This window comes from Pongo pygmaeus, chromosome 1, assembly GCF_028885625.2.
Source record: "Pongo pygmaeus isolate AG05252 chromosome 1, NHGRI_mPonPyg2-v2.0_pri, whole genome shotgun sequence".
Classification (NCBI taxonomy): Eukaryota; Metazoa; Chordata; class Mammalia; order Primates; family Hominidae; genus Pongo; species Pongo pygmaeus.
The window spans coordinates 82,192,270-82,218,729 of NC_072373.2; the positions used below are offsets into that span (position 1 = coordinate 82,192,270).

General features: G+C 41.7%; 1 protein-coding gene across 1 annotated transcript in view; it reads left to right on the top strand.

The window, feature by feature from the left end:
• Positions 1–26,460, top strand: part of ADCY10 (adenylate cyclase 10) — a 108,638-nt gene that overhangs the window by 12,286 nt on the left and 69,892 nt on the right. Inside the window, exons 5-13 of the mRNA XM_054442643.1 lie at positions 69–212; positions 2,253–2,458; positions 4,888–4,984; positions 7,658–7,746; positions 17,932–18,123; positions 20,910–21,028; positions 21,328–21,404; positions 22,892–23,081; positions 26,333–26,388. Of these exons, the coding sequence (XP_054298618.1) occupies positions 69–212; positions 2,253–2,458; positions 4,888–4,984; positions 7,658–7,746; positions 17,932–18,123; positions 20,910–21,028; positions 21,328–21,404; positions 22,892–23,081; positions 26,333–26,388 (1,170 nt within the window). The remainder of the gene's footprint in view (positions 1–68; positions 213–2,252; positions 2,459–4,887; positions 4,985–7,657; positions 7,747–17,931; positions 18,124–20,909; positions 21,029–21,327; positions 21,405–22,891; positions 23,082–26,332; positions 26,389–26,460) is intronic.

The following is a 26,460-nucleotide window of genomic DNA, read 5'->3' on the forward strand; positions in this document are numbered from 1 at the left end:
CAGATCTCATACAAAATAGATTGATCCCCAGGGCAGGTCAAAAGCCCGCGGCATGTCTCTCTCTGAAGGTGATGCACTGCTAGCCCTGTGGAGGGTGGAGCGAAAGCAGCTGAAAAACATTATCACAGTGGTAATTAAATGTAGCCTGGAGATCCATGGATTGTTTGAGACCCAGGAGTGTGAAGAAGGCCTAGACATCCGAGTCAAGATAGGTAAGCATTTGAGAAGGAATAAATCCTACGGCAGTTGGGATAGGGGTCTTGACTCCTGGGGCATCTCTCTCTCCCAAAGAGAAGTAGTAGAACACGGTGGCTCAGCCCCACGATGCCCTGAACTTTGGGATCAGGACAATCAGAATGTGAATTTTGGCTTCCTCACATACCAGTTGAGAGAATTTGGGCTAATCATAATATCTACCTAATAAGCTATTACAAAAAGTAAATTAGTTGGTATGGTAGTTGATGCATAGGAACTACCCAATAAAATAGTCTTTATTACTGCTACTGCTGTTATTATTATTCCATCTTGCTGCTTGTCAAGGTTGTGCAGTATTAAACAAAATAGAGACTAGCTTGCCATTACATAGTTTCAGCAACGACATGAGACTGGTCACCCCCTACCTCATAAGAATGATGTGCAGGAAAAGCTTAACAGGTCAGCCTGCAACACAGCTCCAGCTTTATACAAGGCTTCTTAAAGTTATACATATAATATAGTAACAGTCACACATATTTCCTTATTACCTTGCAGACATTACACACTATGCATGTGCAAACATTATGCACACTATAGGACAGTCCTGAGATACAGGCATCATTGTATCCATTTCATAGATGAAAAATGAGATTCTGAGAGGTGTAAGTAATGAGTAACAGAGTTATGGTTGGTGCTGTTGGTGTTAGCTTCCGCCTAACTAAACTTTGCAAAACTTAGAATTCTAATTCTCACATGTCATACCTGATAGGATCATCAGCAGTTATACAATTAACTGTTTCTCAGCCTTCTTTAACCTAGGCCGGCTTTTGATGTTGTTAAAAATTTCCAAATAAGGCCAGGTGCAGTGGCTCACACCTGTAATCCCAGCACTTTGGGAGGCCAAGGTGGGTGGATCACCTGAGGTCAGGAGTTTGAGACCAGCCTGACCAACATGGTGAAACCCCATCTCTACTAAAATACAAAAATTAGCCAGGCATGATGGCGGGTGCCTGTAATCTCAGCTACTCGGGAGGCTGAGGCAGGAGAATTGCTTGAACCCAGGAGGCAGAGGTTGCAGTGAGCCGAGATGGCGCCATTGCACTCCAGCCTGGGTAACAAGCGTGAAACTCCATCTCAAAAAAAAAGTCCAAATAAGTTAAATATTTTGTTGAAGAAAAAATCAAAGTTATTATAATACTGAATATTTTCTCTAAGTTAGCACCCAAGGAGTCTGATGTGTTATCCTTCTTGAGAATGATAGGAACCCAGCCCCCTCTTGCATGCTGATTGGCTGTTAGTGAGGTGGGTCCCAGCACCTTTTTTTAGAGTAAGTCCAAACATCAGTGTGTTTCAGATAGAAAACAAACCGTATGTAGAATCAGGGGGAAATCAGCCCTGACAAATCAGTATAGCAGAGAGCGAAGATAAAAAATAAACTTTGATTGTATTACAGTCATTTAAAAGAAATGTGTGTCACTTATAGTTCATTTATACATATATTTTGTGTACATGTCATATTATACAATATCTTCTTCTGTCACTCAGGTACCAAAACTTTCATTTACCAACTTAAAAACAATGAGAGAAACTGTTGTTGGGATGGGATGTGTAACTGTCAAATGCATACTTCTTTTCCCCCACCCTCTGTTGTCTAAAATTCAACCCTAAGGGATTATTTTTAGTTACGGCTTCAATCTCTGCTAAAATGCAAATTCTCCCAAAATAAGAATTATTAAAGGTATTCCCTGTTGCCCTTAAGTATACATAATTGAAGAAAAGGTAAAAATAACTTTGGGGACTGATAGGACCATGTAGGGAGATAAATGTTACAGACAGGCAAAATTTAGCCGTAGAACTTTCTAGCTTTGGAAGAAGGGGAATTTTGGAAGGCCTGAGCCCAAAAGAGGTATGCCATAATTCCTATGTAAAGTTTTAGAAGTGAGATTTTGCTCTGAGATAGTATAGTCCCACCAAGATTATGGTTTTTCCAAGAACCCGTGCTGCTGGGAAATAATCCAGAACTTCTTGTGCAAACCTATTCCTTGCCTTCTTGCCAGGACTGGCTGCTGGCCACATCAGCATATTGGTCTTTGGAGATGAAACACACAGCCACTTTCTGGTGATTGGTCAGGCAGTGGACGATGTGCGCCTTGCACAGAACATGGCTCAGATGAATGATGTTATTCTGTCACCAAACTGCTGGCAGCTCTGTGACCGGAGCATGATTGAAATTGAGAGTATTCCAGATCAGAGAGCAGTTAAGGTGGGTGTGATGCTGCTACTTGCAGAAAGTTCTGCCAGCCTGTAACAAAGGCCCCCTGTCAGAAGAGTCACTGGGCATGCTGGTTTCATAAAGCTCCTGGGCTGGAGATTGGGACGGGGTCAGTCTGGGTTAGGCTACAGAGGCTTTAGTCCAGGGCAGCTCCTCTGGGAGGAGCCCAGGCTGGTGAGCTTGAGGAGGAAATGATTAGGCTTCTTTGTGGGTAACTGAGGATATGGAATTTGGGGATCGAGGCCTTTTGAGGGGCTAGTGACCTTGCTTAAGGAACCAGAAGGGTCTGCCAGTTCATCTAGGAGCAGAGGGGAATAGTTTTAAAGGCTGTCAATGACCCTCACTTTCTTTACCCAACACCCTCCTAACCCAGGATGAGGGATCACTGAGGGTAAAGGTTGGGGTTGAGCAAGTGCGGCGAAGTTCAGTGATAGAAGAGAGACTTCTCTTCCTGCGGCTCTGCCTAGTAGAAAACATTGTGGTTAAGTTGCAGATTGACTATAAGCAGAACTGTCCCTGGGATATGGACGATTAAAAAAGCTGTGCTTTGAGGGTATGAAAGTGGAAGAAAGGTGTGCTGCTAGATGAGCCAAAGGAATGGGACTATGCGGCTAAAAGAAAGAAAAGACAGAATCCGTGCAGATGCTGGTCAAGATGGGAGGCACTCCCACACTCATGCATCAGCCTACAACCCTCACCACCACCACCCCCTCCTCACTCTTCCAGCAAGACATATCCAGCCTGCATGGCCTAGCTGGCTTATAGCAATAGCCCATTCCCATGCTCTTCAATCATTCTTTTTAAAAAAAAAACAAAAACGGAGTCTCGCTCTGTTGCCCAGGCTAGAGTGCAATGGCGTGATCTCGGCTCACTGCAACCTCTGCCTCCTGGGTTCAAGCAATTCCCTGCCTCAGCCTCCCGAGTCGCTGGGATTACAGGTGCCCGCTACCAAGCCCAGCTAATTTTTTGTATTTTTAGTAGAGACGGGGTTTCACCATCTTGGCCAGGCTGGTCATGAACTCCTGACTTCGTGATCCACCCGCCTCAGACTCCCAAACTGCTGGGATTATAGGTGTGAGCCACCACGCCCAGCCTCTCTTCAATCATTCTTGATACCTTTAAAAATTGTTTTAACTTTGAATTCATGTTAGACTTACAGAAAAGTTGAAAAAATAATACAGAGTTTCCATATATCCCTCACCTACCTTCCCCTAATGTTAGCATCTTTCATAACAGGACTGCAATAGTCAAAACCAGGAAATAAACATTGGTACAATACTACGCACTAGTTAAAGACCTTATTTGAATGTCACCAGTTTTCCCACTGCGGTCCTTAGTGGAATGTTCCAGGACTGTATGCATGATCTCACATTGCATTTTGTTGATATTTTTGCGTAGTCTCCTGCAGTCTGTAACAGCACTTCAATCTTTCTTTGTCTTTTATGACCTTGACACTTGAGAGTTGTCAGTTATTTTGTCAAACATATCTCTGATTAGTTTTGCCTGATGTTTTTTCTCTCTCTCTCTGTCTCTCTCTCTCTCTCTCTCTCTATATATATATATATATGTTTTTTTTTTTTTTTGAGATGGAATCTTACTCTGTCACCCAGTGGGGAGTGCAGTGGCATGATCTCACCTCACTTCAACCTCTAACTCCCAGTCTCAAGCGATTCTCCCACCACAGCCTCCTGAGTAACTGGGACCACAGACATGTGCCACTACGCCCGGCTAATTTTTTTTTTTTTTTTTTGTATTTTTGGTAGAGACAGGATTTCACCATTGTTACCCAGGCTGGTCTTGAACTCCTGAGCTCAAGCAATCTGCCCACCTCAACCTCCCAAAGTGCTGGGATTACAGGCCTGATGTTTTCTCTTTATTGGACTAAGTTTATGCTTTTTTTGTTTGTTTGTTTGTTTGTTTTTTGTTTTTTTTTTACCAAGAATACCACAAAAATGAGGTTGTGCCATCCTTAGTGTGTCATCACATGTGTCTCATGATCTTGATGTCTTATGACTGGTGATGCTCCTAATTCCTTTTTGGCCATCAGCCCCCGTCCTTTAACACTTATAAGAAAGAAATGGTGTGCAGTTTAACCAGGTTTTATTTGAATTAAAATGTTATGAAGGAAAAAAGCAGGAAAAAGTTCTAAGGGCAGAAAAGTATAAGATTAGTCCCCCTTGGAATGACCCTCTCTGTACATATACCAAACATTGAGATGTGAGTGAACACTGTAATTGGAAAGATTTTTTAGATTTTCAATTTAAAATTTCAATTTTACAAATCAAAGAATTTTGGTGTTTAAGTGTGCCAATCACTGTTCAGTCAAAAGCATACTCTCTGACTTTCTGCTAAGAAATTACACTTCAAAGGATTAAACAGTTCTCAGAGTAACTGAAAACTTCTCATTTGCTTTTATTTAGGTTAACTTCTTAAAACCACCCCCTAATTTTAATTTTGATGAATTTTTCACAAAGTGTATGACCTTCATGCATTATTATCCTTCTGGTGAGCACAAAAGTAAGTACCCACCATGGAAAAATGCCTTTGCCTCTACCAGTGGTCAGTAGGGTCTTATACCAATGCCAACAGCTTCATTACTGGTGGGTGGGCTCCTCAACACAGCTCCTGGTCCTTACCAGCACACAAAGGGGACCTACTTCCCATTCTCCGGGACAGCAATTCTAAGTATGACACTCCCCACACCATCCACCTCTCCCTAGGCACTGACTCCTTTCCCTCATCCATCAAACATTAATAAGTATCCCCTAGGATAAAAGAAAAAGTAAAGCTTCTTTGCGTGCTGCTTTCCCCTCCTAACCTTCACCAATAAACTTCTAGGAAAAGTAACCTGTAAATGTAGATATACCTGTTCTCATATCCCCTTATTTATTCATCCAATAAATATTGATTGCAAGCACCTTGATGTCTGTGCTCACCTGCTCTTCAATCTTGCACCGCTGACACCTAGCTTCTACCCTGGTCCCCTGCTGTCTACTGAGACTGTTTATGTCATGGCCACCAAGGACCACTAATTTGCCAAACCAGATGACCTCTTCTCAGGCCTCATCCTAGATGGTTGACCATAGCTTATGCTCTTTTCTTGGACACTACCTTCTCCTTTTTCCTTGGGTTCAAAAGTATTATTCTTTTCTAGTTTTGCCTTTACCTCTCAAATCACCTATTTTCAGTCCTCTTTGCTTAGTTTCCTTCCCATGTCTTAAATGTTGGTGACTTCAGGGATCTGTCTTTGATCTTCTAGTCTTCTCTACTCACTTCTTAGTGAACCATTTATTCGTGCCTAACTTCCATATGAGTAAGATGAGGCAAGTGAGAAGACTGTATCACAAAACTTAAGCAGACACTCACTCTCAAGGTCCTGCAAGTTGCTTACATCACCCGAGTCTCAGACCTAACTGCCAGAATTCACTTCAGTCTTTTGTCCTGAATTCTAGGACAGATTTTTGTCCTGAATTTATAAAAAACAAACAAAATACCCTGCCTATGGGTGACTTCCACTGGATGTCAAATAGGCATCTAATATTAACATATCTGAACTTTAGCTACTTACCCTTCCCTGAAAACTCCATCCAAGTGAGAAACATCAGAAACATCTTTGAATCATTCTTTCTCATCATTTATGTACAGGTCTGGAATATTTTAGATGTTACAAATAGAAGATTGTACTTTTACAAAGCCACAATAGGCAGTGGGGTGGGGAGTGGGGAGACTGTACAAACATTGATCAGGAAAAGCCGAGAACCTTAGAAGCTCCAGAGATGAAGGAGAAAGCCTCATGACATTACCCACTCCTTGAGCTTTACTAATGCCATCTCCTGGGTCTTAATGGTACCTTCTATAAAGGGTTTCCTCAGGCCTTACTTTGAGCACCATAATACTGCAATGCAATTTCTTTTTTTTTTTTTTTTTTTTTTTTTTGAGATGGAGTCTCGCTCTGTCACCAGGTTGGAGTGCACTGGCGCGATATGGGCTCACTGCAACCTCTGCCTCCTGGGTTCAAGCAATTCTCCTGCCTCAGCCTCCTGAGTAGCTGGGAATACAGAGGCGTGCCACCACACCCAGCTAATTTTTGTATTTTTAGTAGAGACGGGGTTTCCCATGTTGGCCAGGATGGTCTCCATCTCTTGACCTCATGATCCGCCTGCCTTGTCCTCCCAAAGTGCTGGGATTACAGGTGTGAGCCAACGTGCTCGGCCTGCGGTGCAATTCTGATGTTATAACCACCTGGAGTTAGTGCAGGATTTCATTGGTTGAATCCTCTACAAACTTCAGACACTAGCTGCAAGCTCTGGGATTCCCAGACCACCGGCACTTCTGACCAACTACCTACAAATTTGGGGATCTCCTTAATGCCCTCAGGTTCAGTAATTCACTGAAATGACTCACAGAACTCAGCAAAGTGCTATACTTACAGTTACGGTTTTATTATAAAGGCTACAAATCAGGACCAGCCGAATTAAACACACACACACACACACACACACACACACACACATTTTTTTCACATTATCATTTTCTTCCCTGCTGAAAACCCTTCGCCATTTCTGTCTCCCTTATTTTTTGACTCCCTCAAACTCATTCCTACCATCTCTTATCAGTCTATCCTAGAGCATAAAACTATCAATCTTTATAGTGAAGGGAACCATAAAGATCAGGAAGCTCAACTACTCTTTTCCCAGGTGAGGAAATAGGAGGCAACCAGGGCAGCAAAGTGACTTCTCCAGGGTCACACAGTGAAGCGGTATCAAGCCTGAGATCAGAAACCAGTCTTCTTAATGTTATTCCTGCTGCCCTTTCAACTCTACCATCCCCTTCATTCTGTCACCATGCTCCTCTCTTGTCATTCCGTCATTTGTTTGTTCCCATCTCCTGTGGCAATAGTTCTAAACCAACTTCAGAAGTGAAAATCTCCCTAAGTCCCAAAGCATCATGTCAGTTTGAACAAGGTTTTGAGCTACATGTGACTGAATTTTGGGAAACCCGTAACCTCTAAGAGCTCCTCTTTGGATTTCCCCTGGCCCTTTCAGCCTCTAGGTGTCCCAGAGTCTCCTGACAACTGTAAGGACAGGAAGGCCCACTGCCCAAGAGAATAGGGACTGGGAGCCTCCTCTCGCTAGCACTGCAGAGCCAAACTTCCCTCTCTGAGCCTGCACCCTCCTTCTGCCTTCTTAGACCTCCTGAGGCTTGCATGCACGCTGAAGCCTGATCCTGAACTGGAGATGTCCCTACAAAAGTATGTGATGGAAAGCATTTTGAAGCAGGTATTTTCAAAATTGAATTTATTGGCTTTGGGGATGTCAGGGATCTGGACAGCTGGAATTTTAAGATTTAAGAAAAAAACCCAGCAGCTACTAGTAAATAGTAAAATGTTCCATTAAAATAAAAAGACTTCCTTTTTTTTTTTTTTTTTTTGAGACAGAGTCTCACTCTGTCGCCCAGGCTGAAGTGCAGCAGCATGATCTCGGCTCACTGCAACCTCCGCCTCCTGGGTTCCAGCAATTCTCCCGCCTCAGCCTCCCACATGTGCCACCACACCCAGCTAACTTTTTCTATTTTTAGCAGAGATGGAGCTTCACCATGTTGGTCCGACTGGTCTCAAATTCCTGACCTCAAGCAATCTGCCCACCTCACCCTCCCACAGTGCTGGGATTATGGGCATAAGCCACCACACTGAGCCTAAAAAGACATTCTCTATGTGTAGGTGACTGTGAAATTCATTATTCAAATCTCAATACTTTCAAAGAGGTCATTATTCATAATTATAATATGACAACAGGCATAAAATAGGACTGCGTTGCCTTATATAATTGCGCAAATGGGAGCTGTTGCAAGCATATAAGAACGTGTGGGCACCCTTTCTATATGCCACATAGCAGAAAGACTTCAAGTGGATGAACATTGGTACACTATTTCTCCAAGTCATTTGCATTAGATCTTAAGTTTTGAGATTTAACAATGCAGGTAATTAGAATACTCTGAGCTACCTCCACCCTCCAATGTTTTCTCTTTTTATTCTCTTAATCTTGGTTCTCTCAAATTTATTAATCTATGTGAATTATAACTATCTCTTATCACTCACTATATGCCAGTCACTCTGCTAGTTCATGTATTCATTCTTTACAGTCCTTGGTAGATATTTTTATCCTCATTTTATATGTATGAGAAAACTCAGACCCAGAGAACACTACAACCTTTCCTGAGATTGTCAAGTAAAAGATATAGCTAGGATTTGAACCCTGGTGTGTCTGACTTCTACAATTTTTGCACAGGCTATCCACCCTCCTAATATATGCCTGCTCTAATACTTAGTCCCATCAAAATTCTGTTGTGTCCTGGAGGAAATCTTTGTAACAAAGGCCTGTCTAGTGGGTAGCTGCCTTCATAGAGTGAATTGGAGAGGTATCAGAATGCACCCTGCCACCTTCAGACCATTGTAAAAACATTATCCCTAGTGCCTGCAATTGTTTGACTCTTCATGGCTTCTGAAGCTTAAAAAAGTCACCCCATTCTCCCCTAGCCATTCTCAACAGATATAATACATTATGCTTCTTTAATTGCAACCAGTCAAAAACAAGGTCTCTAGCAATGGAATATAAGATGGACTCTGTGAGTCACTGGGAAAATTCCAGGTAGGAAAAATGTTTACCTGGTGAAGAGGTACAGCTAAGAGGGTTGAAAACAAGACCAAAGACAACCTTTTACAACTTTACCAAAACCAGACCCTGCACCCAAAGAAGAGAAGTCCTTAAAGATACTGTAGTCCTCTTTTCCAAGCCAAAACTCAGAATACATAGTCTGACAGAAGTTTTTTATTTATTTGTGAATGATTTTATTTGAAAAATCAAGGCCAGGCTCATGCTTGTAATCCCAGCACTTTGGGAGGCCCAGACAGGTGGATCACTTGAGCCCAGGAGTTCAAGACCAGACTGGACAACATGGCAAAACCCCATCTCCACAAAAATACAAAAATTAGTTGGGTGTGGTGGCACGTGCCTGTAGCCCCGGCTACTAGAGAGGCTGAGGTGAGAGGATCACTTGAGCAAGGAGACGGAGCTTGCAGTGAGCCGAGATGGTGCCACTGCACTCCAGCCTTGGGGACAGAGCAAGACCCTGTCTCTAAAAAAAAAAAAAAAAAAAAGAAAAAAAATCAGCACATTGGTTAATTAGGAATTATTAAATCTCTTTTATAAAAAGAATAAAATTACATGAAACCAGGACCTTCTAGGCAGTTAGGAAGCATAGCTCCATTATTCCCTATACCAATTCCTTCTTTAATCTAGAAAATGTGCTTCACACTGTCGTTGAAGAATCTGACACTTCTGTGCTATTTCGGGGAGAAAGTGCAGTGATTTTCCCCCATTGGTTTGCTATGTATTTAATTAACAAAATTCAGGGATGATGATTGGCAGGGATAATTTGGGAACACTCTCCTTTCATTTTTTTTTTTTTTTTTGAGACGGAATTTTTCTGTTGCCCAGGCTGGAGTGCAGTGGTGCAATCTCGGCTCACTGAAAGCTCCCCCTCCCGGGTTCACGCCATTCTCCTGCCTCAGCCTCCTGAGTAGCTGGGACTACAGGCGCCTGCCACCATGCCCGGCTACGTTTTCGTGTTTTTAGTAGAGACAGGGTTTCACCGTGTTATCCAGGATGGTCTTGATCTCCTGACCTTGTGATCCGCCCGCCTCGGCCTCCCAAAGTGCTGGGATTACAGATGTGAGCCACCGCACCCGGCCCAACACTCTCCTTTCTTTTCCCTGTGCCTGTTGTGTTGGAGAGAAGAGGGGACCTAAATGAAATATACCACCCCAGAGAGGCAGGAGAGTGTGGCAGATTAAATGTTAGATGAGCTAAGCGTGATGGCTCATGCCTGTAATCCCAGCACTTTGGGAGGCTGAGGTGGGTGGATCATCAGGTCAGGAGTTCAAGACCAGCCTGACCAACATGGTGAAACCCTGTCTCTACTAAAATTACAAAAATTAGCCAGGCGTGGTGGCGCACACCTGTAATCCCAGCTACTCAGGAGGCTGAGACAGGAGAATCACTTGAACCCAGGAGGCGGAGGTTACAGTGAGCTGAGATTGCGCCACTGCACTCCAGCCTGGGTGACAGAGCGAGACTGTCTCAAAAAATAAATAAATAAATAAATAAATAAATAAATGTTGGATGAGGAGTCTGGAGATTTGGGTTCTAGTTTATTGTGTCCTTATGTGACCTTGGGAAAGTTGTGTTACTTCTCCATACATCAGTTATCTAATCAGTAAAATGGGGATAATAATACTGATTTCATTTTGTTTGAACATATAGTAGGATAGAAGGTGAAAACATTCCAGAAGATACCTAATGAAAATAGAAGGTTGAATCACATAGCATGCTATTCTTATCCCTAACTATAAAAATAAGACAGCCAAACTACCAGATGGCATCTGTGGACCTGCCTGGGGCCTGGGGGAACTCGTCACCCTGAAGGGAAAGACACAAGCCTGGCTGGCTTTGCCGCCTGCTGATTGTAGAGTGCTAGAGCCTTGAACAAAAATAGGTGGTAGCCTGGTAGTAGTAACAGTGGGCCTTGGGCAATATCCAGTGCTGTGCTGGCTTCAGGTCTGACCCAGTGCAGTCTCAGTGATGGTAGCCACAAGGGTGCTTGTGTGACCCCACCCCCAGCTCCAAGCAGCTCAGCACAGAGAAATAGAGACTCCATTTGTCTGGGAGAAAGTAAGGGAAGAGAACAAAATCTCTGCCTGGTAATCCAGAGAATTCTTCTGGATCTTATTTAAGACCACAAAGGTGGTACCTCTATGAGTCTGCAAGAACCATAGCATTACTGCACTTGTGGTGCTCTGTAATATAGATATGGCTTAGATCACAACACCCAAGTTTTTCTGAATATATGGAAAGCCTTCCCAAGGAGGACAGGTACAAACGGGCCTAAATGTCAAAGACTATAATAAATACCTAACTCTTCAATGTCCAGACACTGACGAACTTCCACAAGTATCAAGACCATCCAGGAAAACATGACCTCACCAAAGGAACTAAATAAGGCACCAGGGTGGAGAAACAGAGATATGTGACCTTTCAGACACGTAAATCAAAAAAGCTGTTTGAGGAAACTCAAAGAAATTCGAGATAACACAGAGAAGGAATTTAGAAACTTTCAGCCATACTAACTAAGAAAAGAAGAGAAAAGACCCAAATAAATAAAATCAGATACGAAAGAGGAGACATTACAACTGATACCACAGAAATTCAAAGGATCATTGGTGGCTACTAAGAGCAATTATATGCCAATAAATTGGAAAATCTAGAAGAAATGTATAAACTCCTATACACATACATCCTACCAATATTGGACCCTGAAGAAATCTAAAACCTGAACAGATGAATAACAAGTAACAAGATCTAAGCCATAATAAAAAGTCTCCCAGCAAAGAAAAGCCTGGGACCTGAAGTATTCACTGCTGAATTCTACCAAACACTTAAAGAAGAACTAATACCAACCGTACTCAAACTACTTTGAAACATAGAAGAGGAGGGAATACTTCCAAACTCATTCTACAAGGCCAGTATTACCCTGATACCAAAACCAGACAAAAGTACATCAAAAAAAGAAAGCTACAGGCCAGTATCTCTGATGAATATTGATGTAAAAATCCTCAGCAAAATACTAGCAAACGGGGTTCAACAGCATATTTAAAAGATCATCCATCATGATCAAGTGGGATTTATCCCAGGGATGCAAGGGTGGTTGGACATATGCAAATCAAACACTGTGATATGTCTTATCTACAGAATGAAGGACAAAAACCATATTATCATTTCAGTTGATGCTGAAAAAGCAGTTGATAAAATTCAACATCCCTTCATGATAAAAATTCCCAAAAAACTGTGTATAGAAGGAACATACCTCAACATAAGAAAAGCCATATAGAATAGACCCACCGCTAGTATCATAATGAATAGAGAGAAACTAAAAGCCTTTCCTCTAAGATCTAGAACACAAGGATGCCCACTTTACCACTGTTTTTCAACATAATACTGGAAGTCCTATGTAATCAGACAAGAGAAAGAAAGAAATGGCATACAAATTGGAAAGGAAGAAGTCAAATTATCCTTGTTTTCAGATGATCCTATTATATTTGGAAAAACCTAAAGACTCCACCAAAAAACCATTAGAACTGATAAACAAATTCAACAAGGTTACAGTATACAAAATCATCATACAAAAATCAGCATTTCTATATGCTAACAGTGAACAATCTGAAAAAGAAATCAAGAAAGTAATCCTGTTAACAATAGCTAAAAATAAATTAAAGTACCTAGTAATTAACCAAAGAAGTGAAAGATCTCTACCGTGGAAACTATAAAATGTTGACACAAGAAATTGAAGAGGCTACAAAAAAAAAAAATGAAAGATATTCCATGCTCATAGATTGGAATAATGTTCGTACTACCCAAAGCAATCTGCAGATTCAATGCAATACCTAACAAAATACCAACGACATTCTTCACAGAAATAGAAAAAAAATTCTAAAATTTACGTGGAACCACAAAAGACCCAGAGTAGCCAAAGCTATCTGAAGCAAAAAGAATAAATCAGGAGGAATCATATTATCTGACTTCAAATTATACCACAGAGCTATAGCAACCCAAATAGCATAGTACTGGCATAAAAACAGACACATAGACCAGTGGAACAGAATAGAGAACCACGAAATAAATTCACACATCTACAGTGAACTAATTTTTGACAGAAGAGCCAAGAATATAAAGGAAAAGACAATCCCTTCAATAAATTGTGCTGGGAAAACTGGATATGCATATGCAGATTAATGAAACTAGACTCCTATCTCTCGCTATATACAAAAATCAAGTCAAAATGGACTTTGAGACATCAAACCATGAAACTACTACGAGAAAACATTGGGGAAACTCTCAAGAACATTGGAGTGGGCAAAGATTTCTTGAGTAATACCCCACAAGCACAGGCAACCAAAGCAAAAATGGACAGATGGGATAACATCAAGTGGTTTTTTTTTTCTTTTAGAATTATTTTATCAGATAAAAAATTAGTTTCATTGATGAGTTTTTTTAATCATTTATTGTTATATTTATTTATTTTTTTATTATACTTTAAGTTCTAGGGTACATGTGCACAACGTGCAGGTTTGTTACGTTATGTATACATGTGCCATGTTGGTATGCTGCACCCATTAACTAGTCTTTTACATTAGGTATATCTCCTAATGCTATCCCTCCCCCCTACCCCCACCCCACGACAGGCCCCGGTGTGTGATGTTCCCCACCCTGTGTCCAAGTGTTCTCATTGTTCAATTCCCACCTATGAGTGAGAACATGGCGGTGTTTGGTTTTCTGTCCTTGTGATAGTTTGCTCAGAATGATGGTTTCCAACTTCATCCATGTGCCTACAAAGGACATGAACTCATCCTTTTTATGGGTGCATAATATTCCATTGTGTATACGTGCCACAGTTTCTTAATCCAGTCTACCATTGATGGACATTTGGGTTGTTTCCAGGTCTTTGCTATTGTAAATACTGCCGCAATAAACATACATGTGCATGTGTCTTTATAGCAGCATGATTTATAATCCTTTGGGTATATACCCAGTAATGGGATGGCTGGGTCAAATGGTATTTCTAGTTCTAGATCCTTGAGGAATCACCACACTGTCTTCCACAATGGTTGAACTAGTTTACGGTCCCACCAACAGTGTAAAAGTGTTCCTATTTCTCCACATCCTCTCCAGCACCTGTTGTTTCCTGACTTTTTAATGATCGCCATTCTAACTGGTGTGAGATGGTATCTCATTGTGGTTTTGATTTGCATTTATTTCTCTGATGGCCAGTGATGATGAACATTTTTTCATCTGTCTGTTGGCTGCATAAATGTCTTCTTTTGAGACATTTATGTCTGATCATATCATTCACCCACTTTTTGATGGGGTTGTTTGATTTTTTTCTTGCAAATTTGTTTAAGTTCTTTGTAGATTCTGGATATTAGCCCTTTGTCAGATGGGTAGATTGTAAAAATTTTCTCCCATTCTGTAGGTTGCCTGTTCACTCTGATGGTGATTTATTTTGCTGTGCAGAAGCTCTTTAGTTTAATTAGATCCTGTTTGTCAATTTTGGCTTTTGTTGCCATTGCTTTTGGTGTTTTAGTCATGAAGTCCTTGCCCATTCCTATGTCCTGAATGGTATTGCCTAGGTTTTCTTCTAGGGTTTCTATGGTTTTAGGTCTAACATTTAAGTCTTTAATCCATCTTGAATTAATTTTTGTATAAGGTGTAAGGAAGGGATCCAGTTTCAGCTTTCTACATATGGCTAGCCAGTTTTCCCAGCACCATTTATTAAATAGGGAATCCTTTCCCTATTTCTTATTTTTGTCAGGTTTGTCAAAGATCAGATGGTTGTAGATGTGTGGTATTATTTCTGAGGGCTCTGTTCTGTTCCATTGGTCTATATTTCTGTTTTGGTACCAGTACCATGCTGTTTTGGTTACCGTAGCCTTGTAGTATAGTTTGAAGTCAGGTAGCATGATGCCTCCAGCTTTGTTCTTTTTGCTTAGGATTGTCTTGGCAATGCAGGCTCTTTTTTGGTTCCATATGAACTTTAAAGTAGATTTTTCCAATTCTGTGAGGAAAGTCATTGGTAGCTTGATGGGGATGGCATGGAATCTATAAATTACCTTGGGCAGTATGGCCATTTTCATGATATTGATTTTTCCTATCCATGAGCATGGAATGTTCTTCCATTTGTTTGTGTCCTCTTTTATTTCGTTGAGCAGTGGTTTGTAGTTCTCCTTGAAGAGGTCCTTCACATCCCTTGTAAGTTGGATTCCTAGGTATTTTATTCTCTTTGAAGCAATTGTGAGTGGGAGTTCACTCATGATTTGGCTCTCTGTTTGTCTGTTATTGGTGTATAGGAATGCTTGTGATTTTTGCACATTGATTTTAACATCAAGTTTTAAGTTTCTGCACAGCAAAAGAAACTATCAACAAAGTGAAGAAATCAAAGAAAATATTTGCAAACTACCCATTTGACAAGGGATTAGTCACCAGAATATATAAGGAGCTGTAACAGCTCTATAGAAAAAAATCTAATAATCTGATTTAAAAATGGGTAAAAGGTCTGAATAAGGCCAGGCGCAGTAGCTCACACCTGTAATCCCAGCACTTTGGGAGGCCGAGGCGGGCAAATCACGAGATCAGGAGTTCAAGACCAGCCTGGCCAACATGGTGAAACCCCGTCTCTACTAAAAATACAAAAAATTAGCTGGGCGTAGTGGTGGGCGCCTGTAATCCCAGCTACTCAGAGGCTGAGGCAACAGAATCACTTGAACCCAGGAGGCGGAGGTTGCAGTGAGCTGAGATGTGCCACTGCACTCCAGCCCTGGCGACAGAGTGAGACTCCGTCTCAAAAAAAAAGATCGAAACAGACATTCTCAAAGGAAGACATACAAATGGCAAACAAGTATATGAAAAATATGTGAAAAGGTGCTCAACATCACGGATCATCAGATAAATGAAAATCAAAACTACAATAAGATTATCATCTTACCCCAGTTAAAATGACTTTTATCCAAAAGATAGGCAATAACAAATGCTGGACAGGATGTGGAAAAAAGGGAATCCTTGTACACTGTTAATGAGAATGTAAATTAGCACAGCTACCATGGAGAACAGTTTGAAAGTTCCTCGAAAAGCTAAAAATAGAGCTACCATACAATCTAGAAATTCTACTCCTAGATACATACTCAAAAGAAAAGAAATCAATATATTGAAGAGATATCTACACTCCCATGTTTACTGCAGTGCTATTCACAATAGTCAAGACTTGGAAGCAGCTTAAGTGTCCATCAACAGAGAAATGGATAAAGAAAATGTGGTACATATACAAAATGATGTACTATTCAGCCATAAAAAAGAATGAGATCTGTCATTTGCAACAACGTGGATGGAACTGGAGGTCATTATAGTAAGTGAAATAAACCAGGTATAGAAAGAGAAACCACATGTTCTCACTTATTTGTGGGAGCTAAAAATTAAAACTATTGGGCTGAGCATGGTGGCTCATGCCTGTAATGCCAGCACTTTGGGAGGCCAAGGCGGGCAGATCATGAGGTCAGGAGTTCGAGACCAGCCTGACTAACACAGTGAAACCCTGACTCTACTAAAAATACAAAAATTAGCCAGGCGTGGTGGTGCGTGCCTGCAATCCCAGCTACTCTGGAAACTGAGGCAGGAGAATTGCTTGAACCCAGGAGGCAGAGGTTGCAGTGAGCCGAGGTCGCGCTACTGCACTCCAGCCTGAGCAACAGAGCGAGACTCTGTCTCAAAAAAAAAAAAAAAAAAAAAAAAAATTAAAAAGATTGAACTCATGGGGATAGAGAATATAAGGATGGTTACCAAAGGCTAGGAAGTGTAGTGGGGGATGAGGAGGAATTGGGGGTAGTCAATGAGTACAAAAAAAGAGAAAGAATGAGAAAGACCTAGTATTTGCTAGTACAACAGGGTAACTATAGTAAAAAATAATTTAATAATTGATATGGTTCGGATTTGTATCCCCTCCCAAATCTCATGTTGAATTATAATCCCCAATGTTGGTGGAGGGGACTGGTAGGAGGTGATTGGATCATAGGGGTGGATTATACCCTTGCTGTTCTCGTGATAGTGAATGAGTTCTCATGGGATCTGGTTGTTTAAAAGTGTGTAGCACTTCCCCCTGCTTTCCTCTGGCCATATAAGAAGTGCCTGCTTCTCCTTCGTCTTCTGCCATATTATAAGTTTGAGTCCTCCCCAGCCATGCTTCCTGTACAGCCCATGGAACTGTGAGTCAATTAAACCTCTTTTCTTTGTAAATTACCCAGTATCAGGTAGTTCTTTATAACAATGAGAGAACAGACTAATACAACCACACATTTTAAAAATAACTAAAAGAGTATAATTGGATTGTTTGTAACACAAAGGATAAATGCTTGAGGGGGATGAATAATCCATTTACCCTGATGTGATTATTACGCACTGCATGCCTGTATCAAAATATCTCATGTAACACAAAAATATATACATCTACTATAGACCTGCAAAAATTAAAAAATTTTAAATTTTTTTTAAAAATAGGAGAGCCAAAAAGAACAGTAGTTATTTCCCTTATTGCAACGGCTTATATTGGCATGAGGAAGCCAGCAGTTGGGGTGATGGAGTGGTTGCTGGCCAAAAATTAGCACATGCATAAGTCCCCACTGGAAGAGAGGGATTTTGATTCTATTTCCATCTGCTCCACTTCAGGCATGCTGGCTCTGTCATGTTGTACCTCACCCATTCTGAGGTAGACATTCCCTAGATGATTTCGGGTATGAGGTGGGGGCGGTGTTGGGGGAGGGATCCACTGCCAAGGACACCTACAGAAAGCTGCTCTCTACTTTGCAGATTGATGACAAACAACTTCAGGGCTACTTGTCTGAGCTTCGCCCAGTGACGATTGTGTTTGTGAACCTGATGTTTGAAGACCAAGACAAAGCAGAAGAGATAGGTCCAGCCATCCAGGATGCCTATATGCACATCACTTCTGTCCTGAAGATCTTCCAAGGCCAAATCAATAAAGTCTTCATGTTTGACAAGGTAAGTGTGAACTATGGGATGGGAACCTACCAATAGTTTGAGGTTAGCATTCATGGACAAGCACATTGGTGAGACAGAGAGAATAGACAGGGGAAATGTAACCTAGAGGCTGGGCGTGGTGGCTCACGCCTGTAATCCCAGTTCTTTGGGAGGCGGAGGTGGGCGGATCACTTGAGGTCAGGAGTTCAAGACCAGCCTGGCCAACATAGTGAAACCCTGTCTCTACTAAAAACGCAAAAATTAGCTGGGTGCGGTGGCACGTGCCTGTAATCTCAGCTACTCAGGAGGCTGAGGCAGGACAATGGCTTGAACCTGAGAGGCAGAGGTTGCAGTGAGCCGAGATCGCGCCACTGCACTCCAGCCTGGGCTATAGGATGAGACTCCGTCTCAACTAAACAAAAAAAGAAATTTAACCTAGAAGGCCAGTCTTTATTTATAACTTCTATGGTGGATATGGCACTTACTATGTGCCAGGCACTGTTCTCAGGACCTGATCTGTATTGACTCATTTCATCCTCATGACCACTCTGAGCAGTAGGTGCTCTTGTCATTATTCTCATTATATAGATGAGGATGCTGAAACAGAGATTAGGATACCAGGACAAGGCAAGATTACGTTTTGCTTATGATCATCAAGCTAGTAAGGGGGAGGCTGGGATTCAAACCCAGGCAGTCTGCCATCCCCGTCTGAGCTCACAATGCTGGGCTACCTCTCACTACATATAAGTCTCCAGCCCAGCGCATGATGTATTACCCAGGGGTTTCAGGTCAGGAGTCTAGTAACCTTCACACCCCAGAAGCTTGTTTCCAAGAATGCCCACTTGCTATGTCAACACCTCCAGTTCCCCTTTTATTTTCATCCATGGCAGGGAGGGGACTGCCTCTGGCTCCCAGGTGTTTTCGCTCTGTTCTTTTTTTTTTCTTTTTTGAGATGGAATCTTGCTCTATTGCCCAGGCTGGAATGCAGTGGCACGATCTTGGCTCACTGCAACCTCCGCCTCCCGGGTTCAAGCGATTCTCTTGACTCAGCCTCCTTAGTAGCTGGGATTACAGGCATGCGCCAACACACCTGGCTAATTTTTGTATTTTTAGTAGAGATGAGGTTTTGCCATGTTGGCCAGATGGGTCTCGAATTCCTGACCTCAAGTGATCCACCTGCCTCGGCCTCCCAAAGTGCTGGGATTACAGGCAGGAGCCACTGCACCTGGTGTTCACTCTGTTCTTAATCAATTCAGAGAAAGGTGATGTGATGAACAAATGACCACAGATGCATACGTGAGAAATGATTTCCCATCTCAATTCCTTTTGTGTATTAAAAGCAGAGCACTTAATTACTGCCCCACATCCACTCACTCACTAATTCAACAAGCATTTACTGAGCATTTCATAGAAGACGAAAAGCTAGGGCTGGGCAGCAGAGATGAGTAACACACATATTGACAACCAGGCAGGAAGCACGCATTCCATATGAGATGAACTAACTCTGTGCTATGGGAGTTCTGGGAAAGGGATTACTTCCAGTATCTTCTTCAATATTGACTCATGGGTATCATAAGAAAAGAGTGTAGAATCTAAGAGAACAGTCTTTCGTGTCTTGCAGACATGGCTCCAAAGATTCCCAGCTGTGAGACTTAGCAAGTCATTGAACTTCTCTGAGCCTTGGTTTATTCCTCTTTGAATGGGGATAGTATTTGCCTCAAATGATTGTGGAAAGTTTTAAATAATGTAATATGTGTGAGGCACTTGGTGTAATGCCTATCTTAGAGTCAGCATGCAATAAATGAGAGCTGTCATTCCATTGCTAGGGGGAATCAAAAGCTCTTGCCAGGCCACTACATAAATTTGCAGGCAAAAACTCCCTGCTTCCCCCAAAGGGGTTGCCCTCTTTACACGTACCTAGAAGCAGAGTTTCCCTCTTCATGTCAAGGCAGATCCCAGTCCTTTTTAAGATCTAACAGTTGATCAAATTCTTTTGGAGAGGGTTGAAGAAATTGAGGTATTTTAGTGTTCTTTGCATTTTATCAGGATGTAACATGTCAAAAACTCAAAATTTCAACCCATCACCCTTTATTCACAACGCCCTTTTCTTACAGACAACAGCACCTGACTGAGGTCATTTTTTTAAGTGACTAATACTACAAATGCCAAGTTTTAGAGTTGAATCATTGCATGGAACAGTTAGCTTTATGATAAGAAAACCTACTCACAGCCTAAGCCTTTATCCCTAAGAATAACAGTATCTGCAAAGTACTTTATAGTTTATGATGACTTTTTGAAAATATTTAACACATTAATTCTTTTAGTAGCCAAAAACATCTCAGGTCTACAGTATATCCATTTTCAGATAGATAAACGAAGTTTCTAGATTGTAATTGACTTATCTAAGTTTCCACAGTTGAGAAGTGGCTTGAGAACAGAGACTTTCTGATTCCAGAGCTGGTGGCTTTTCCACTGCTCTGTGCTGCTGCTTCATAGATGTAAACTGAGCACTTTGCAGCATGGACCTTGGCCACAGGAGACAGTAGGCCGGAGCATGCACACAGATAGCTCAGCCCTATCCACTGTATCTGGAGCAAAACAAGCCCTTCTCAAGGGCTCAAACCCTCCTGTTGATGATGCAGTAGAAGTGATTAAAGTGTACTAAAAATAAAATACTGTGAGAGAAATCATGATGAAATCTGATTCAGAAGCCAAAAATTGCCACCAGCTCTCTGTTGAGCCTTCTGGCCAGTCCAGTTTAAAGCACACTGCCCATCAGCTGTGGTTGCTGTCTCTCTCCCCGACAGGGCTGCTCTTTCCTCTGTGTCTTTGGCTTCCCTGGGGAAAAGGTACCTGACGAGCTCACTCATGCTCTGGAATGTGCTATGGATATATTTGACTTCTGCTCTCAAGTCCACAAAATCCAGTGAGTATTGACCCTGGTCCCACCCAGTGGTCCCTGACCCTTTTGAGGCATAAGTAGGGAGGGCATGCAGGGAACAGGAAAGAAAGAAGAATTAATTAAGAACTTAGTCCTGTGTCTCAAACTGTTGTTCCTCCTTCGCATCTCCGGGCCATGTAGAAATGCCATAAACTAATTCCAATGGGTAGAGAAAATCCTTTCCCACCCTTTCCCAACCCAGGCATTATTTCCCACCCTTCCCACTTTCTCTACACTCATTATCTTTATTTCTTTCCCCACAAATCTTGTCTCCCCTGCACCAGAACTGTATCCATCGGCGTTGCCAGTGGGATTGTCTTCTGTGGGATCGTTGGACACACTGTGAGACACGAGTACACAGGTGTGCTAAGTCAGCTCATCTCCACTTTTCTTTCCACAAACACAGCACCTTGCCACTGGGCTTTGTGGGAGGAAGCACAAAAATGAGTGAGACATGAGTCCTCCCCTCAGAAACTTTAGAGTCTTCCAGATGGAGCCAAGCCATGCAGCTCTCAATGCTTGCAGAGTGTGCATTTCTGGGGCTATGTATGAGTAGAGAAATATTTAGTCATGAGAGGGGAGCGGTGGGAGGCTATATGTTGATGGAATGAGGGGCTCCTGTAATACTTTCCTGTTAAAAATTAAATAGTTACTTCTCTTAATTCCTGGAATAAGCTAGAACTCCTTAAAAATTATGAATGTTGATATTACTGAAAAATAATGATACTCTCAAAAGAGAGTAGTAATAATTAAATCTTATCTCCAGATTTCACAACTCCATTACTTCCCTCTTCCATCCTATCAGGGTTTAAGATTTTCAGCAATAATGCATCTAAAATACTGAATATATGTAAAATACCATGATAGTTATGTCTGAAATTATGCAATGTCTGAGATTTTCTTCGAAAGTACACAGGGTGGGGAGTGTATGGGGGTGAGGATGGGGCAGGATCAGCCATGGGCTAATGGCTTGTTGGGATGGGGTGATGGGTATATGGAAATTCATTATATTATATTTTATTTTATGGTCAAGTTTCTCCACAATAAATAGTTTTTAAAAAGAGTATCTTGTTCAGAAGTATTCAAGTTTATGTTAAAGTGACACATTTGCTACCTCATTTGTAGTAATGTTAATTGAAGGCTTACAAGCAGCCAGCCGCTGTTGAAAGTGATAAACGTGTATTAACTCATTAATCTTCATAAACTACCCTCTCAGATAGTTACTATTATCATCCCTATTTTATAGGTTAGAGAATGGAGACATGAGGAGTTATTTAAGGTAATTGTCCCAAGTAGTTTGCACATAATTAGAGGTAGAGCTGGTGTTCGACCCTGCACAGTCTGCCTTCAGAGCCTGTGCTTCAATCCTCCATGCACGCCTCTTCTAGCCTATTTATTAAATTGAGAAATCGCCAAATGAAGGTTTATTCATAGGAGCATACAGACACAATTTTGCGTCTCATATGGGGATCAGTACACCAGGCCCAAGCTTGTGCTTGTCCACCTTGTGGCAGAAGACCAGCTGACACCTTCTCTGAGAGCCTTCAGTGCTGTGGCCATCCCACTTACAGAGCCTGCTCCATACTCAAGGCCCTTCCATCCCTGAGCAGATCATTCTCTTGACCTCCCAAGGGAGGCAGAAACTTTGCTAATGGCTAACTAACTCCCTGCACATTTTGTTAATAGCCATTGGCTGAATATAGGTCTTGAGACTAGACTTGTGTGTCATTCATGAGCGGCAAAGGGAGTAACGGGTAAAAATGCTATTTGGGGACAGTATGTTTCAGATTACATTCAGTTCAATGCCTGTTATTTCCCTGATCTTTGACTTTCTCTTTCTTGCTATAGTCATTGGTCAAAAAGTCAACTTAGCTGCCAGGATGATGATGTACTACCCAGGAATTGTGACCTGTGACTCTGTCACCTACAATGGCAGCAACCTACCAGCGTACTTTTTTAAAGAGCTTCCAAAGAAAGTTATGAAAGGTGTTGCAGATTCTGGACCATTGTATCAGTATTTGGGCCATACTGAGAAAGTGTGAGTGTGGAGCATTAATTTTGAAGTATATTTTAGTAAAGAAGCGGGAGAATTATGATAGCAAAGCAGTCACCCATTTAAGATTTGGAGCCAGTTCAAGAAGTTGAAATCTATGCTTTCCCCAGACCAAGGCCCAGACTTCAAAATCCTTAATTTTTCCTCCGTCTGACTGACACTATGGCATGGTGGAAAATCCCATTCTCTCCTCAGATCTGAGAATATGAGGGTAATTCTTCAAAGATTGTACAAACCAAACAAAAAATCCTCTCATTTGAGTATCTAGTTGCACCCAAATGGGCCCAATCACCAACCATTAAATATTTACTAATTATGTCAACTGTATGCCGAGGCATTATTAGGGTTAAAAGAGTATAAGATATTATTTCTCCTCTAAGTCTTTAGTGAAATACATTCCCCAAAAGCTCAGCATAGATTTATGGGTGTCACTTTGAAGCTTAAAATCCTTCAATGGCTTTCAGTCATTTTCATGGTGATGTTCAAAATCTTTGCAATGACATACAAAGTACCACCTGCCTTTCCAACCTCATTTCCTCCTGTCCCCCCTCCTCTGGGTTGTTTAAGTAGATTGTCCTCATCAGCACCCACCTAATCCTGGTCTATTGGGAAAACCGCAGTCAATTTTTGAAACCCAGCTCGAGGGATTCATAGACATTCCTCTATGAATTCCCCATCCCAGCTAGACAGTTAAGCTCTTTCCTCCTTTGTCTTCCTTCTTCCTCTTCCTTTTTTCCTCCTATAGCATATGCCTCTATTAGAACACTCCTCACCCTATATCACAATTATTCACTTCCTACAGTTTTCACTTGTTACACTGTGAACTCTTTGAAGATACTAATTATTTCTTTATTCTTATATCCCCAGTGCTTGGTATACAGTAGGTCCTCAATAATGATGAATAAATGAATGGCACAGAAAGCAGAAAGTTGTTATTCATTAGATTAGCAAGCTAGAATCGAGGTCTTCAAGAGTCAGATAACAGAACCAGGGCTGCAGTTGGGTCAAGGTGTCTTTATTATTCACTTCAGTATTCCTGAGGCTTAGCACTGTGCTTGGCATACATAGGCCATCAATAAAGTGCAGTTTGAATAATGAATGAATAATAATTTTTAGTGAGTACTTATTAAACATCAGGTACTTTACCTCAAAATATATAATTCAGTCTTAATATTGACCATATGAGATAGAAACTATTATAATTTCCATTTTATAAATTCAAAAACTGAGGGTCAGAGATGTTAAATGACTTGTCTATGGCCATATCTATAGTGAGCAATGGAGTCGAGATTCAGTCACAATAATGTGGCCTTACAGGCAATCACAAAACCTCAGTGATGTGCAAAAATAAACATTTATTTTTCTCACAAATGTGGGGTTCAATTGATCTTGGCTGGATTTGGTTGATTTTGTCTTCGCTTATTCACATGCCTGGGGTTCAACAGGCTGTTGGCCAACCTAGTTGGGATAACTAGGGCAATCTGGCTCTATCTGTCTCATCTTCCATCGAGCATGTTTGTCCTGGCAATATTGGAGGAGCAAGAGAGCAGGCCCAATGCAAAAGCATTTTTCAAGCCTCTTCCTATGTCTTATGTTTGCAGATAGTCCATTGACAAAAGCATTCACAAGGCTGAGTCCAGAATGAGAGGACTCTGCCAAGTTACACAGCAAAGGGCACAGTTACAGGTACTGGGGCCATTAATGCAATCAGTTTACTATGCAAACCCAGGACTATCTGATCCCAAAGCCTGTACTCTTCATGATTTTTCTGTACCACCTCTGCAGATAAGAGTGTAGAAATACACATACAGATATGAACAGGGCCTACCTCCTGACCAGAAAACTCACAATCAAGTGGGGAAGACCAACATACACAAACTTAGCTGTATGTTACATGGGAACCTTTGATATATGCTATAAGAGAAGCATAACAAAGTAGTATTGTACTTCAGAGAAGGGCATAATCCATTTTGACTAAAAGGCTTCTTCAAGAGATAGTGTTATGGAGTGAGCAAACATATGCACCCTGGCCTATGTTTGGATACTGTCAGTATCCTGTGTTACCACCTGTTATGGGGTCTTGGGCAATTAAACTCTTTGTGCCTGAATTTCCTCACTGGCAAAATGAACATAATAGTAGTACTATTTTTTTTTTTTTTTGAGATGGAGCTTTGCTTTTGTTGCCCAAGATGGAATGCAATGGCGTGATCTTGGCTCACTGCAACCTCTGTCTCTTGGGTTCAAGCGATTCTCCTGCCTCAGCCTCCAGAGTAGCTGGGATGACAGGTGCACGCCCTCACGCCCAGCTAATTTTTGTATTTTTAATAGAGACAGGTTTTCACCATGTTGGTCAGGTTGGTCTCAAACTCCTGACCTCAGATGATCCACCTGCCTTGGCCTCCCAAAATGCTGGGATTACAAGCATGAGCCACCACGCCTGGCCAGTAGTCCTTTTTTTTCTTTTTGAGATGGAGTCTTGCTCTGTTGCCCACGCTGGAGTGCAATGGCGTGATCTCGGCTCACTGCAAGCTCCCCCTCCCGGGTTCACACCATTCTCCTGCCTCAGCCCCCTGAGTAGCTGGGACTACAGGTGCCCGCCACCACGCCCGGCTAATTTCTTTTTGTATTTTTGGTAGAGACGCGGTTTCACCGTGTTAGCCAGGATGGTCTCAATCTCCTGACCTCGTGATCTGCCCACCTCGGCCTCCCAAAGTGCTGGGATTACAGGCGTGAGTCACTGTGCCCAGCCAAGTAGTACTTGTTAACAGTGTTTTTGCCAGGATTAAAGAAAATGATGCATGTAAAGCACTTGGAACTGTGCCAGACACATAGCATGTGCTCCAAAAAAAGGCGCGCTGTTATTGTTTGAGCAATTGGTGGAATCTTTGCAGGATGTGTGACTCTGCACCACATTGAAATCTACTGGGTCATATATCAGGTGTCAGATCTCCCCAGAAAGGGGTTTCCTCTACCAGTGCAGACTCAACAAGCATTTATTGAACAATGTGCCAGATGCTATGGAAACAGATGCTACCTGAGTTCTTTGGATTCTCCACTACCAAGTCAGACCTTCTCCTCCTTTCTCCTTCTTTTGGCGTTTGCAACCCTTGAGTCAGGGGATAGACTCTTGTTAGCAATTGAGAAGGAAACTTTCTGGGAACTAAGAACTAATCACTCTTGCTCTCAATATTTCCCTGTTTTGAATCTAGCATCTGTTCTTTTGTTCTTCTTTTCAGCATGTTTGGTATGGCGTGCCTCATCTGCAACAGAAAGGAGGATTACCCTTTGCTGGGTAGGTAGTAGGCCTTGATTTTAAACTTCTTTATTGAACTATAACAAAACATGCAGAAAAGTACATCAATGA